The sequence below is a fragment of the Lygodium microphyllum genome, chromosome 11, assembly GCF_053477565.2.
Source record: "Lygodium microphyllum isolate KBCC chromosome 11, Lygodium_microphyllum_v1.1.10, whole genome shotgun sequence".
Lineage (NCBI taxonomy): Eukaryota > Viridiplantae > Streptophyta > Polypodiopsida > Schizaeales > Lygodiaceae > Lygodium > Lygodium microphyllum.
In genome coordinates, this window is record NC_141145.1 from 148,704,095 (window position 1) to 148,720,190 (window position 16,096).

General features: G+C 42.2%; 2 protein-coding genes across 2 annotated transcripts in view; one reads left to right on the top strand and one right to left on the bottom strand.

Moving 5' to 3' along the window:
* OGG1 (8-oxoguanine-DNA glycosylase 1) overlaps positions 1 to 15,779 on the bottom strand; it is a 40,040-nt gene extending 24,261 nt beyond the window's left edge. Inside the window, exon 1 of the mRNA XM_087688344.1 lies at positions 14,689 to 15,779. Coding sequence (XP_087544470.1) covers positions 14,689 to 15,569 — 881 coding nt within the window. The 5' untranslated portion in view covers positions 15,570 to 15,779. The remainder of the gene's footprint in view (positions 1 to 14,688) is intronic.
* LOC148029510 (uncharacterized) lies at positions 8,165 to 9,940 on the top strand. Its single transcript, XM_087688717.1, has one exon. The coding sequence runs from the start codon at positions 8,180 to 8,182 to the stop codon at positions 9,707 to 9,709; it is 1,530 nt and encodes a 509-aa protein (XP_087544843.1). The 5' UTR covers positions 8,165 to 8,179; the 3' UTR covers positions 9,710 to 9,940.
* Positions 15,780 to 16,096: the final 317 nt, after the last annotated feature.

Consider the following 16,096-nt stretch of genomic DNA (forward strand, 5'->3'; position numbering starts at 1 on the left):
TTTGATGGCTGTCACACATTAGTCTTATACTAATTTTTCACATTCTACTTGACTTTTCCTTTGCCGTTGTACTTTGAGACCATGGCTACATCACCTGAACACATTGCAACATTCTTCCAAATTTGTTCCTATTGTAGCAAGAGGCTTTTCAATTTCACAAATGTAAAGGGCTACACCCCTTCCCCCCTTCAAAGACAACATTGACAAGGTGTGGAATCCAAGATGCGACTCAAGAAGTGAGTTCTGTATCCTAAATGGCCTCATCAACATTAAGTAGTTACTCATGCAAATCCTATATGTGTGTGAGTTGATCAGTCATGCTATCACCCTCATCCATATTATATTAGCCAACTCTCTGTGTAGATAAGATATCATGTCTTCATTACGTGCTACAAATACATATTCTAGTACATTCCAAGCTGCTTTTCAAGACTTTCTAGACCGAATATGCAGAATAATAGCTTTTTACTAACAAGGCAATCCAAGATAGGGCCTATGCATCCTTGAAGTCCCACCCCCATTGATCCTATGTGGGAGGAGGAGGGAGTGCAGTAGTAGCAACACCAGCAACCTACCCTCTAGCGTTATGCTGAGGTGTCTAAGGTGCAAGACCTCTTGATCACTACTGTAAATCACCAATGACATAGTCCCACAAATCCTTTGCCACAAGAAGATTATGCACCTTGAAACTCCACATGGCATAGTTGGTGCCATCAAGCTTGTGCTCCTAAGTTGGGACACCAAGGATGCTAGTCTAGTCATTATGCCCCTAATGTGCCATGCTAGCAATGGTGCACAAAAATCAGCAGCCAAATACTTCACGCTGAAGTATAGAATGAACTCTTCTGAGTACCAAAAATCCTCGCACGATATTGAAATGCAAGTACCAAACTATCAAATTGTCACAATTCTTGACCCAAGATTACACAAATCAGCACTCCAGCTGCAATTTACAATAATACACTCATGTACTGCACTTGCCTTGAAATGTGTGACCAAAAAGACAATTTACAGCAATTTAATACTGAGTCTTCCCAATTTTTACTCAGAATCCCCAAAATTAATTGTCAAATCTGACTGACATAGCAAGATAATGTTGTTGTAACACATGTTGTTTGCCTTGGAATGCGTGTCAAGGAAAAGGCACAAACTCCTCAAATTTTAAGAAATTGAAGAAATTTATACCTTGCAGCCTGAAATTCTATCAAAATGTTGCCTCAGGACCCATGCCGATAGTAACCAACAAATGTAGTCTGCCTCATGATATGTGCCGGAGTCAATAGACTAAAAAGCCCCAAATTTCTTCCACAAATCTTGAAAATTTTGTGCAATGTCAGTTTTCCAATGTCGATTCCTGCATAGGATGTTGTTTCAATCATATTTTTCCCTCTCCATTTTTTTCTTTGGGTTTCCATTGACAGCCCTAAAAAGGCTTTTTGGGCGCCTCTCGAGAGAGTTAGGGTGCCACTTGAAAGAGTTGGAGCACCACTCAAGACAGTCTGTGCCTATACGTATGGCACTGACTTCCCTTATTCTTCATCCCACACATTCATTCCTCCTAACACTCTGTTACTCTCTTCCATATTCTTCTCTCCTTTCTCCATCCTCCCCATTGCCATTCACACCCCGCGAGGATAACATTACAGTTCGTGGCTTCTTCTAGCATCTGCCCTCCTCACCTAACATCATCATAGGCTTCATTTGCAATACATTCAAGCCATTTACAACAAGTTACACCCTCTTTATTAGCCCTACATTAGATACTTACGTTTTTGTGTTTTCTTTACTCCTAAAGAGCTACCCAACAGTTGCACGTCTATAGACACTTACACGGAGAGATCTTTCAACTAGCTGCCCATTCAATATATCCTTCATCTCTGACAGCCCTTAAGGACAATGTTTCGCTCCCTCTACAGTAGCTAGTTGTCCTTTCCTTCACCATTCAGTATTACCTTTGATATCCTACTTTCAAAAAACTGTGTTTCGCTCCCTTCATTGTGCAAATCTCCTATAGGCACTACTACCTAAGTCAGACAGGACAGTGCAATTATCTTCAATGCTTCCGCTCCGTTGTATCAGCTTGATTGACTTGGCATGATTCATCATTCATCTTTTTCTTCTTCTTTTGTGTTTTCTAAGTTTCTCTTCTCTCTTGTGTCTTCCATATACACACTACGTTTCCCCCTGCAAACCCTACTATCTCTCTGGTTTGCTTTCACAACAGTCATATTTTGACATGGTATCAGTATCAAAGGCACTTAAAGAGCCAAGAAGATCCTCTATATCAAAGAAGGCAAAGATAGGTTGTGGAAGCAACAATGTCTTTTAATTTAACCCCCCCCCCCCTTTGCACTACATCATCAAGAATTATCCTAATCTTCTTCTCCCTTCCACCCTTCCTTTTACAAATCCATACCTCTAAGCCTTCTGTTGTTCTTACTTTTGTGAATGAGCTTTCCGATCAAAGGCCAAGGTTTCTCAGAGAGTGCCTAGCTTTGATACCATGTGAAGAAATATTCTAAACACAGTAAACACAAAACCAATCATACAACAAAGCACAAACTAATAAACACAAAATACAATTAGGTTTAGGATAACTTAGAGACAGTAAACACAATGATTAATGAAGTGAATGACTACTGAATATACAGTGCTCATGCAGCAAACGCACTATGCAATGAATATTGAACCTCGAACTCTCGTATTTTTGGGACCAAGGCAAGGGTTATGAGCTAGAGAGTGTGTCCTACTTTGAACAGATCTCAAAATGCAACAAGCCAACCTTCGTGTGTTGAACAACTGTAACAGATCTGATGCAACAAGCAATAGAAGAGACAATATACAACAAATGCAAATCTGTAGAGAAGAGAGAAAACCTCGCAACAACTGTAGAAGGCAAACGCAAACTGTTTAATGTGGCAACAAGATGAAGAGTGTGGGCGACAATAAGAATCACCCCACAAAGAAGAGAGAAGATCAAACGTAAGTAGTCTAGTCCAAGAGATGTCATCTAGATGATAGCGACAGCTCCAAAGGGCCCTTGTGACAATAAACACAACCTGACTGATGAGACCAACAACTAAAGATAGACGTCTAGTAGCAAACACAAATTTGGTAGTGATAGATCCACTAGATGACAACTGATGTGGATGACGAAGGCTGAAATCAATCGCCAAATGGTAGCAATCAACAAAGGGAAGCTCTAACTGCGATGTCCTGTGGAAACAGGGTGTGGGTGTGAGCAGCAGAGATACGGCTCTTGAAACCTACAAAAAAGAGACGTAGAGAGAGTGGTAGGCTGCATGCCTATTTATAGAAAGTTTAAGATACCCAAATTAGAGTTTGGCATATGGGATACAGTATCTCTCTAGGATCATGTTTCTTTTACAAATAAAAAGGTTTATTCATTGATTTAAGTCAGGCTGATGCAGTTTAGCTCAACATGGAATGGTATCGGTGAGTCCTAATGAATTCATTCATTCGCTAAAACCAAGACCATGGTGCTTTGCTTCAATGTATAAAGAGCTTTTCGCAAACGAAAGACCTTGTCTTTCCGAGCAGCAGAAGAAAGTCCAAGTGGTTGCTCTATATACACTTCCTCCTCCAAATAACTATTCAAATAGACACTTATTAACATCCATCTTATAGATCAGTCAACTTTGGTGAACAGCTAGTGCAATTAACACATGAAAAGATATCAACCTTGCAATAAGGACAAACGTCTCTTCTTAGTCAATACCTTGTTTCTATCAAAACCCTTACTCTACAAGATGAGCCTTATAATTATCTAAAGTCCCATTTGCTTTTGGCTTAACCCCAAAAATACACTTGGTCCTTATGACTTTCTTGTGACTTGGGCAATCCACCAAGGTCCAAGTCTCATTCCGATCAATCCTCTCTAGCTCTTTTTCGATAGCCTCTCTAAACAATTAAGTAAACGAAGCCTAAAGGGCAAGCCAAGCAAATCTTCTATGGCCCTCTGGAGTGGAATCTAATGGAAGGATCCCCAATGCTCACATGGTCTGTTGGTACTGACAAGATAAAGATCTGGCGAAGGGGACCGAGAAGCTAAAGAATCTACAAGAAGATCAAGAAGGGGTAGTAGGCCGAGCTTAGAAGGCACTATCTCTGATAGTATATCATGAGGAACGGGCTCAGAGTCTAGTACAAATAACTACACGATGTCTCTCTCATCAAAAACTACATCTCTTCATACTATCATGTTGTCTGTTTGAGGATCAAACAAACAATAAGCTTTCACTCAAGAAGTAACCTATAAAAATCACAAGATCAGCTCAAAGAGGAAGCTTTCTAAACCTATAATTATTAGTGTGCATGCAAGCACAACACCCGAAGACTCTAAAGTGGGAAACTATAAGCCAAGAGACAAAGAATACTAATATAAGGTCATCTGACTATGTTTTAAGAAGGGGAGTTGTAAGAGGTGAGCTAGCGAAAGATGCCATGCCCTTGTTTCACTTTGTGCTTTGTCGTATAATTTGTATTTGAGTATTTGGGTCACGACATTTCTCCACATATTATTAGAGCTAAATACTCTCTAAAGAAACCTATACCTTGATTTGAAAGCTATTCTTAGAAGCTAGAAACTACAGTTGGTCAAATGACTTTGAACATGTCTACACTAACTCAATCCCCAAAGGAGCCTATGTCGAGAACTAAGCAAGAGTAGCATCTACTACCAACTCCGCAAGGTTCAAACACGGCCAAAGATCCTTCTGACTACATTGGAGACATCGCAAATGAGAAGTTGCAGTTGATCTTGGCTCACGAAGTTGAGAAATCCAAAGTGCTACATCAACAAGCCTTCAAACAAAAGCTCCATGGATAAGGTATACTTGGTTCTTTCTCATTAGATGTAGTGCACAAGTTTGATGATGTTGCACGGCTGTCGAGACCTCCATTAGGGAAGGCCCCCCTGAGTATGATCCCTATTTCCAAACCATCTCTTCTACTTTGGTGAAAGGTACACGAGTCTCTACATTTGTTCCTTTGTCTATTTCTCATTCTTCACCACCTTTGTAGCACGTTGGTGAAGAAGCCAGAGTGCCATATGCTGATCGTGGCAAATCCGCCATTGAAGACTCACTCATGTATATCAATACAAAAAGAGGTGATTATAAGAAAAAGTCCAATATCTCTTATTTCTTTTCATTATGCTTCTCAAAGTCAAAATAAGTTTGGTGTATCATCTTCATTGCATTTTGCATCTTCACCTTCATTTTGATTTTCATTACCTAATCCAAATTAATTTAATGCACCATCACAATTTTCAAATCTATCTATTCCACCCGCTTCTTCCATTACATCATCATCTTTCACACCATTTGCTTTTGCATATCACTCACCACATGATCTTGCACACACCACACTAGGCGGTCCATCAAACATAGGGACGAGCGGATTTTCTAATATTAATACATGTATGTGTTTTCAGGTCTGTTTTTTTTGGGTTTTTTCCATGCATCTTCTAGCGGTTCTCATGATGAACAGGTTGACAGATTGTTTCCCACCCACTTCTTCCATTGCATCATCATCTTTCACACCATTTGCTTTTGCATATCACTCACCACATGATCTCGCACACACCACACTAGGCGGTCCATCAAACATAGGGACGAGCGGATTTTCTAATATTAATACATGTATGTGTTTTCGAGTCTGTTTTTTTTGGGTTTTTTCCATGCATCTTCTAGCGGTTCTCATGATGAACAGGTTGACAGATTGTTTGCCATGCAACATATGTCTAAGAATGCATAAGCTGTAATAAACTGTTGAAACACAAGACAAAAGAGAAAGGGAAAGAAAGAACACAATACATATGAGAACTCAGAAGTATGCTTAGGAAATGGAATCCATATACCAAGACATGAGACAATACAGAAGCAATGTGAGTCACCAGCTGTGGAGGCACTGGCACCTACTCCCTCTCCCCAAGAACTGTCAGGTGATGAATGAATGAGGAGGGAGCGTGACAATAAATAGGGCAAATAAATGCCAAAAATATGACTAATCGAGAACAGCATTAAATGCTGACTGACTGGGTGCAAATAATGCCAAACCACAATAAATAATGGCAAATAAAATGCCTAAATAATCTCTGAGCCCAACCTGTTGTACCATAAGTATAGACTCAACCATGAACTGACTAATCTACTAACAGTATGAGCCAAAACCCTCTCTTGTTTCTCCTTTTGGTGTGCAGGATCTGGATAGTTTTCAACATGTCAACTTTAACATACAATGCTCTCGAAGCAAATACTCTTCATCAAGTATATCGCTACTATCTGTTTCATTTGAGCAAGTAAACCACACTTATTAACTTGCGAGTCACTCCAATCCCACCACTATCTTCTCCACATTCTGATCTAGTCACATCTTCATTTCAAAACCTAGGATTACACTCCACCTCCACTCAAAGCACACTAGGGGTTAAATCTCCCATCTTTGCTCCTAGCGCTCTCTTTCTCCATCCCACCATCTATCTACCCTCCATTCACTCCACCTATTGGTACATCACTAGAGCAAATACAACCCTATAACAGTGAATCTTCTACATACAAGGCCACTTTACCACATCTGTCCACTCTAGGATGGCTGTAATGGGCATCCCCTTCACTACCCTCGGACACTCACAAAGCCCGTACACAACTTTTCAAATGCAAGGATATCCATCCTCTTCTTATGGAGTGTAATCACACATCCCTCGGATATCTCCTACACAAGGATTTCCATCCACTGCTCCACATGTTCTTATCCCTCCAACCTGGCCCCTCATGCAATTACCATGCCCATCATAGTGACAGGAAACGGCCGGAACGGCCCCCCGGCACACAGAATCGCCGTCCCCGGCATGTTTCCGGCTCGGACCGCGTTTCCCAAAAACGGAACATTCCCTGTCTGAAACGTGACAGGGAACGCCACATGGCAAGTGCCTGCGCCTAGTTTTCGCCCACGCCCTGTATTATTCTTCGCGCTGTTCCGTCTGCTCCCGCCTGCATTCCGTCTGCTCCCGCCTACGTCCCACCTGCTCCCGCCTGGCCCATTTCTCCTGCAGCCTGCTCCCGCCTCAGCCTGGCCCAGTTCTCCTGCCCTAGGCCCAGCCACCTTCTTCCCTCTCTTCCTTCTTCTTCTTTCTCTTCTTTCTCCTCCCACCTCCAACCTCTTCCTTCTTTTTCTTTCTCTTCTTATTCTTTCTTCTCTTCCTTCTCTTCTTCCTTCTACCTTCTCTTCTTCCTTCTAACTTCTCTTCACTTCTCCCTTCTCTTCTTCCTTCTTCCATGAACCTTCTTCTTCTTCTCCCTTCTCTCCCTTTCCCTTCTTTCTCGACTCTTGAGTCAGTCTTGACTCTTGAGCCTTCTCCCTTCTCTCGAGCCTTCAATAATCAATTTTCAGCCTTCAAATTTTCCTTCTCTGGACTCTTTAACCTAAGGCCTTCAATTTTCAGCCTGAAATCATAAATGGCTTCATCTTCCCGCCCCGCTCGTCGGGTTGGTGGTCGAGGAAGAAGGTCTGATGATTGGTCATGGTGGGAAGAAGTAAATGCTGACCGCCCTTTGAGTGGTGGAGGATCTCGACCATGGACTTGCAAGCTTTGCCCATACAAGCGAACTAGTGGAGCAAACAAGGTAATCCATTGAGCCGAGCATTTGTATTTCAAATTTTTATTGATTTTAATTTTTCAAAGTTACTTAAATATTAGAATATGGACTACCAATTGCCACTTGTTCCATTTTAAATTTTAATATTTATGCATAATCAGGTCCGAGCTCATCTCCTACATGAGCCAAATTCAGAGGTGCAGTTTTGTCCAAATGTGACCTTGGAGAAGCAAAGGGAGCTTCGTGACCGTGTAGCAGGTCAACAAGCTTATCTTGCATCTAGACCACGACGTGTTGCAGTTGACCCTGCAACTTTTGTGACACCATCCCCATCAGATGCATCTAGAGCAGGGTCAGTATCAGGAAGTGCTACCTCCACACCTACTACAAGCATTGCATCGGCCATGGCATCAACAACGCCACATGTTGCACATAGACAAAGCACACTTGATGCTAGTTGGGATCCCAAGAAGAAGGAAGAGGTGGATACATCAGTGGCACGCTTTTTTTATCATGACCACATTCAGTTTCGTGCAGCCAGGTCAGAGTATTTTAAATTGATGTGCAAGAAGATTGGTGAATATGGCCCTTCGTATGTACCTCCATCATCAGAGACCTTACGCACCACTTTGCTCGACAAGGAAAAGCGCCTTGTTGAGCAAGCAGCAGTGACTAGAAAGAGCATGTGGGCTAAAAATGGAGTTTCCTTGATTGCTGATGGTTGGAGTGATACACGCAAGCGATCCATTCATGGTATGGTTGCTTATTCTCGTGGGGAAATGTATTTTATATCTTCACATGATGCATCGGGGACAGGAAAGTCAGCAGATGTACTTGCAGCAGAGTGGGTTACAGGTGTTGAGCTTATTGGCCCAGAGCATGTTGTGGGATTTGTTGCAGATGGAGAGCCTGCAAATAGGGCAGCAGGTGCTATTATTCAGGGATATTATCCACATATCACAGTTTCATATTGTATGGCTCATTGCTTGAACAACCTACTAAAGGATATTGGTAACCTGTCATGGATTGCACATGTCATAGAGCAAGGAGCTCAAATGGTTAGCTTTGTTTTGAACCACCAATTTCTTCGCCATCACTTTTCTTTGCGGTCGAAGAAGACACTTTTAAAATACTCTGATACCAAATTTGCCTTTAACTTCTTGATGCTAGGCAGGTTAAGAGAATGCAGTGGTGCCTTGAGGCAGTTATTTCTTAGTGATGAGTTTACCTCATCAACATTGGCAGATACTCCTACAGGTATCTTATGCTTGGAGAAAGCAAATAACTCCACTTTTTGGAATGATGTAAAGCTGATAGATGCTATGGTATCACCCATTGTACATTTATTGAGGGTTATGGATGCTATGCAACCTTGCATTGGCAAGGTATATGAGGCTATGGACAGGTTGAATGAAAAGTTGCAGGAGTTGGCACCAAATGATGAGGCGTATGAGGAAATACACCATTTAGTTGTGACAAGGTGGAACTCCTATAGCTCACCCATGCATACAGCTGCATTTGTTGTGGATCCTGAGTTCCAGGGCAAGGGTCAAGAGAATGACAGTGAGGTTATGGATGCATGGAGACTTATATTGTCTCGTCTAGTGCCTGATCATGGCACTAGACGAAAGATCAGAGATCAGCTTTCATGTTATAGGACCTTTCGGGGTTCTTTTGGTTGTGGGGATGCACAGGAGGATCGCTGTAAAATTGGGGCAGCTTTGTGGTGGGAGGACTATGGTTCGGATGGTCCTGAGTTGCAGCAACTAGCCATCCGTATTTTGAGTCAATCAGTTAGCTCCTCTTGTTTGGAGCAATTGTGGAGTACCTACGCTCACATTGCTTCAAAGAAGAGGAACCGTCTTGGTGTGGAGAGGGCAAACGATCTAGTATTCGTTAGTGCTAATTTGAGGATGTTATGTAACAGTATGACAACAAAGCCTGATCCATTCACAGAGTGGGAGATGCAGCAAGAAGAGGAGACACATGCTGATATTGAGGGAGATGCAGCAATTCATGGTACACATGATGATGAGGCTGGTACTTCAGGAGTGGCTAGAGCAGCCTCAGAGCCCCATCATGATCTTTGATTTAGCTTACTTATCACGAGTCTCATGATACATGACACATTTACATTATATATGATATTATGATCATTGATGACACTGTGACACTTGGGTTGTTGACAGTTGTGCCATGTCGATATTATACTTGTACTTGAGTCTTGCAGTCTTGCAGTTGCCCTTTGGGCTATTTTGGCATGCGGCATGCCGCATTTTGCTTTAGTCTAGAGATTAGACTTTATATTTGCAGTCTTTTTTGGGGCAATGAGCATGTTCTTTCAAAGATTAGACTTCAATTTCATATTTGTAATCTTTTAAGTTTTTTGGCAATGATACCATAGGCATGTTCTTTTAGCTTAGACTTTTAAGTTTAGTTCATTGTTCATTGTTTTATCATTTATGATTTTTGGCATATGTATTATGGATTTTATTATTTATAATTGAATAGCTTACCTCTTGAGCCTTGTAAGTTGCAATTCAATTTCTAATGAGTAGTTTTAGAATAATGCATGATATCTTAAAGTTAAAACTTAAAACTTAAAATGATTTGTCCTTGTGGATTATATACCTTGGTTTTAAGTTTTAACACTCCAGACTCCCAGAGTCCACATGGATTATCAGTGAAATATTAATTTTTTTTCATGAATTTTGATTTTTTAAATGTCGTTCCCGTTCCCACGTCCCCGTTCCCTAGGTTTGGCGTTCCCGTCTCCGTCCCCATTCCCGTTCCCCGTTTCATGTTTCTATGATGCCCATACCTAGTCCGCCCATGCCCACCTTTGGGGCCACTATGCACACTTCTCGTATGCATGGTAAATACTCTAGGATTTCTTTCCAACTGTATTCCACTCCCCCACCATATCCACCTATTCACCCTACCCCCCCTTACACACCTCCATCTCCTACCACTACCACTCCTATTGCAATGGCCAAGAATGCCTTCACGGATAAGACACATTTTAACGGGTCGAATTTCACCACTTAGTTGAACTTCATGCAACAAGTGCTTGAATCTTAGGGACTTTGGGACCTCGTTGTTGGTACCAAGACCCTTAATTAGCTCATCCTAATCACGTCTATCAATGAAGAGCCCGCAATACTACAACCAATGTTGAGTTAATGCAAGGGTTGCTCCCTGAATTCCACTCTCAATTACAGCATTTTCCCCTTGCATCTGAGCATTGGAGTCATCTCATTGACCACCATGTGGCTCAAGATTATACTCGACATATCAATCTCAATTTTGAGCTTCAAGAGTTTTCAATTAAGGAAGGGGATGATCTGAAAGTCAAGTTGGCTGAATATCAATAGTTGCTTACCAAGTTTGCCCCTCGAAATCAAACAATTATCAAATCATGTTCTTCTTGAACAAGTTGCTCATCGACAAATACTTCCATTTTATCTAGTGCATTATCTCACTACCTAGATTGCCAACCTTCTACAAGTTTTGAGTACTAGCTCTTGCCTTACGCGAGGATACACGACCAAGTCCACAAGAAGTCCTCCACACATATCCATTCAGAGAAGCCAGGGTTGGTTGCCTCTTCTACGAGAGGAAAACCCAATAGTGGCAAGAACTTGCAAGATGCAAAGACAAGCAAAAATATGGGTGACGCCACTTCCTACGACGGAACCAAAGAAACACGATCCCTTTGGCAGAAAATTCCTATTAAAAAATAGGTTTTGCACACATTCCCAATCTCCAGAGTCCGAGCCAAGTGGACAAGAAGTGTCATACCACGGCCCGAGGTCTTCCTCCTAGAAAACCACCGCAAACTACTGCGACTATCTCCAATCCAACTAGCTAGTCCAATGGGGCTACACCTTCCACTGCTGCACCATCTGCCCCAGTGGTTACCAGCCATGCAGAACGTGGACAACCTCAGCAACCTATCTCCTTCACTACTCCTAAAGGATTGACTAATTGGTATGCTAGTGGCTCATCTATTGCACTTTATGCATCCATTCCTAGAACATCCACTACACCTTTTAGGACCACTTACCCACCTCCCCGTACGCGATGGTGGCCACATACTTAGCCTTTCCCTTTTTAGACTTTTACTGCATACTTACATACTCATTGCACTGCACTTAGTTTTCCTTTCTTTTATTTTTAGTTTTTATTTTTTGGAGCATCTCACTACTCACCTCTACGCTTGTACATTTTGATTTGTAATTCAGTGTAGGGCTAATACAGGCTTGCACTAGTCCTTGTTGAGATGGAGAAAGGAGATACGCGTCGTTCCTTGGAGTTTTACTCTTCTATCAACATGGAGGCTTCCCTTCCCACAGCGGATCGTGTAGCATCTCAGTTGATACTATTCTAGCGGTGACTTCTATCCTTACTCTTCCTGTAGGGATGCTTTATCATCTTCATCCACATGGTTCTTGACACCACATGAAGAGCAACATCTTTAGGCTCCTCTTCCTTCTTCAACATCATCATCAAGATTGAGAGGAGGTTCCTACTCTTCTTGGTATTCTATAGGTTTCAGCAGTTGTCTTCGACATCGGCCTTCCCTCTGTTATACCTTCCCCTATGCATTGTATAATTTCATCATCTTTGCACTAGGACACTTGGACGAGTGAACAATTTTCCCACGAGGGATATTATCCAAGTAGCACCTATTGTATGAGCATTCTTCAACATATAGCATAATATACATCCCATTGTGCAAAGCACCACTAGACGGATCCTAATTTGTTTCCATCAATGGATTACACTACTATCCTTCTTCCCATGATACTTCATCACCCTTTCCTTGGTCATCGACATTCTCAAGTGGTTGAATAAGCTTGTACTGCTCTGTGACATGTTGGTTGTACCATCCCTACTCCCGTCTCCTAGGTCACTGTTACTTAATCGATCGCCACCCCTGAAATTAACTTTCCACCACCGCCACCAAAAAAAAGTTCAATGTAGTTCCATCTCCCTTGTAGGGCTTGGTAGGCCACTGAGCAACCAACGAGCAAGGATGACTACTTTGACTCCCTTGGTAAAATAACCATGCCTTTGTAGTCTTGGTAGACAATTGGACAACCAATGTGCACCCTTTGTGCAATGCCCTGGCTGCTTTGGGATGGGACGCCTTGGGGTAAACATTGTCGAACTTTCCTTCTAGCCTCAGTTTTGGGCTTGAGAGGAAGTGTTGATCCTAAGACACACTTTACAACTAATTAGCATTTTTAAATTGTCCCAAAACACAAATTTGGTACATGGTTCGGGAGAGTTTTAGTGGACTCCCAAAACCCTAATTTTTGGGGTATCCTTCAACATCTATAAATAGACAGGCTGCCCACCATTCAACCTGATCTCTTCCATACATGTTTCTCACCCTTATGTGCTAATCTCAACCATCAATCTTCCACCATGTAGCAGTCCAACCTTTGCAACTACTACCATCACCTCATCTACTCCTCTACTGCAATGTCCTACTACAGCATTTTACTGCCATATTTTACTATAATGTTCTATTACTGCGTTTTGTTGCTTCGCCCACATCATCAGACATCATCCTCTCTTCATACTCTCATGATCAACATTTGGTGTTTCTCTCACTCCATTACTTCGACTAGTGGTCATAGCACTTGGGATCCATCTTTAGTGGTCATTCTCTGACACTTCATTGCTCTGTCATTGGACATTCTATATACTCTTACATTCATTCACTTCAGAGTTTCTTCTCTCTGTGTTTGAGTTTTGCATTTTACATTTAGGGTTTGAGTTTTTTGCTTGTCTCTATCTGACTCTTTGTGTCTTAGTCTTGGTCATGCATATTGTGTTTCCTCAATGCAAACCCTAGCATATCTTCACACCAACCATCCGAGAATACCTAGAGCTTGCTGTGGCACTAGGATTTTATCCCTCTCCCCTTCCCTTTTTCAATTTGTTAGTTAATCACGTAACACGACAAGACAAGGGCAAAAGGATTCCTTCCCTAACTCAATGAGAGACCGCAATAGAAGAGGAGGGCTTGCCCTCGCACTAGGAATTTTATCTCCCCTCTCCTTCTCCTTTCCAAGTTGTTAGTGCCATCAAAATCACCATCAAAGCTACTATTCAAAAGATATTCTCTTCAACTGATTTTCTCTCACCTCGTTTGAAATTCACTTTGCACTTCTCAGCATATTTCAGCCCATGCTGAAGAGCAGCAGTGATTTTTACTGCTAAAACTGTAACAGCAGCAATTAGGGTTTCTCAGGCACCTTGAGATCCTTGCATACTCAAAGTAAAGTTGTACATTGAAAATTTACAGCTGATCTGAGGTTAAGTCCATGCCCATTTGCTTTGGCCTGCATGGTGAACACAAACAAATAGGCAACTCAACTGCTATATGACTACCGCCTGCCTTTGGTTGGATCAAACTTGTGCCTATACTATAGGCACATGTGAAATAGTGCAATATACATCTCTATTTTTGCTTGAGAGCCATAGGATGCTCTTACATGTTCTATTTCAAAGTTCCAAGTTTGTGGCTTGTTGATACTAACAAGACATCAAGTATCATGTGGCCGCATCCAAGGGACTAAAGAATGCTATCTAGACTCATCATACTGCAGAAAGAGACTTAGGTGAAACATTGGATGAGAGCTCTGATGTCAAATGAAGAAAGATGGCAAAGTGAGAGGATCTATAGCTCTTCTCAGGTTATGACGGTAACAGGTATAGCTGGGATGAGCATGCTAGAGTATTGCACATCGGACACATTTGTCTCTGTCATGCATAACTCTCTACTCTCACGTCATACATTTTCACTGCCATTGCTAAGCTCCTTTGTGATGAAGACTCCTCTTGTTAAGCTTAAGGTGCATACAAGTAGCAACCTTCAAGTCCATCCCTCATCTTCAATAGTTTGGCAGCTAGTCATTAGCTTTATTATCTATCGCCTTTCAAGAGACAGACTTCAATCATGCACTGCTACAGCATGCATTCTTTATTTTCTCAGCTGTAACATTCTTTATTTTCTCACTACAACAAAAGGGAGGACAGGGATAGATTTCAAGACCTGTAGCCAAATCCTGCTTCCCGCAGCTGCATTTCTGTGGCCCAGGCCATGATATCCAAAGAAGGAAATGCATGAAAGGGAATGCCTTGCACTGTTCCCAAATAGGGTCCTAAACTGGCAAGATAATCCACCATCTGTGTTATTCGTTGTATATGATTGTTGGATGAACAAATGAACTGAAAGGCACATTCAATGGGAGGTTGTCGTAGCAAGCGAGCACCAGCCATGTAGGGTGCCAGGGATGCAAATCTTTCATCTGCAGTCATGAATGGCTCCCAGACATCCTTTAAAGATTTGCCAAGGTTGAAATAGTCGGAAAGCAGTACTATAACATCATCTGCATCAGGAGGGCTGTTGTGGAGGAGATATTCGATGTCATTTTCAGTTTGCCGAAGGGAGACAAGGCAATGGCCCACAACACCTGTGTACTGAGACTCTCCTGTGGCCTTCCATCGGAAGCTTTGACCTGTGGTGAGAGTGAGAGCCAGGCAAAGCTCTGACGGATCAACACCCAAGCTTCTCCACTGTGATTCACCTGTTCTCTTGACAGCAAGAGCACAGCCCACTGCGTCCTCTCGTTTGGGACGCTTCACCAAGACCGATCTTTTACGTCTAAGAAAGGGAGGCTGGACCCCTGCCTGAGCAAATTCTGTTAAAAGGGATCGCTTGGTGGTTTCCAGGAAAGTGCTGGAACTCTTCCTGGTGTTTTCGACGAGATCGAAGTGGGGAGGAGTTGCGGCAGCCGCCATGGACAGGGAGCTCCAAGGCCCCCTAAGGCTCGCACGATGGTGAGAGAGGGTGCTTCCAAAACCAAGGACCCCGCATGCAAAATATCCACTAAATCGACCCTGTGTTGTGCTGCCCCTCAAAGCCCGTCGCATGTGTCGCACCTCATCATAATGTTACACGGATATCTGTCTGCGGAAACTGATAGGATCGAAGGCGAAGGCTCGTCTCGCGAATCTGGAGAGAAAAATGGAAGCTGTTCCCATGGTGGTTCTTGAAGGGCGTTTTGAAGGTATTTTTTGAAAAAAATAGGAAAACGTTGCAGGTCACATTGAGCGGTTTTCAGCGTTTCCAACAGAACTGTTCCTTGTAAGAATCCCCCAACCTTCAATTTCTTGGCGAAAACTCGTCCCAATTATACGACATTAGCAAAGCAACGGCTAACTGTTTAACAGCAGGCCAAGAGCCACCTTTCCGAATAATCGTTGATTTTCAAAATAGGATGCTACCAAAATAATGCAACCCAAAATAGTGGCATTGTTTTGAGTTGTTGTTCACATGCATGTTTAGACATACAGTCATTATCAAATTTCTACGGCATGAGGACCAAAATGGTTTACAGATTCAAGAAGCACAAAATCTCTACCCAAGTGCAATTTTGATGTCTATACCCACAAATCTA

Coding starts and splice junctions, on each gene's coding strand:
- LOC148029510 (XM_087688717.1), top strand. CDS start 8,180: ATGTGCAAGAAGATTGGTGAATATGGCCCTTCGTATGTACCTCCATCA.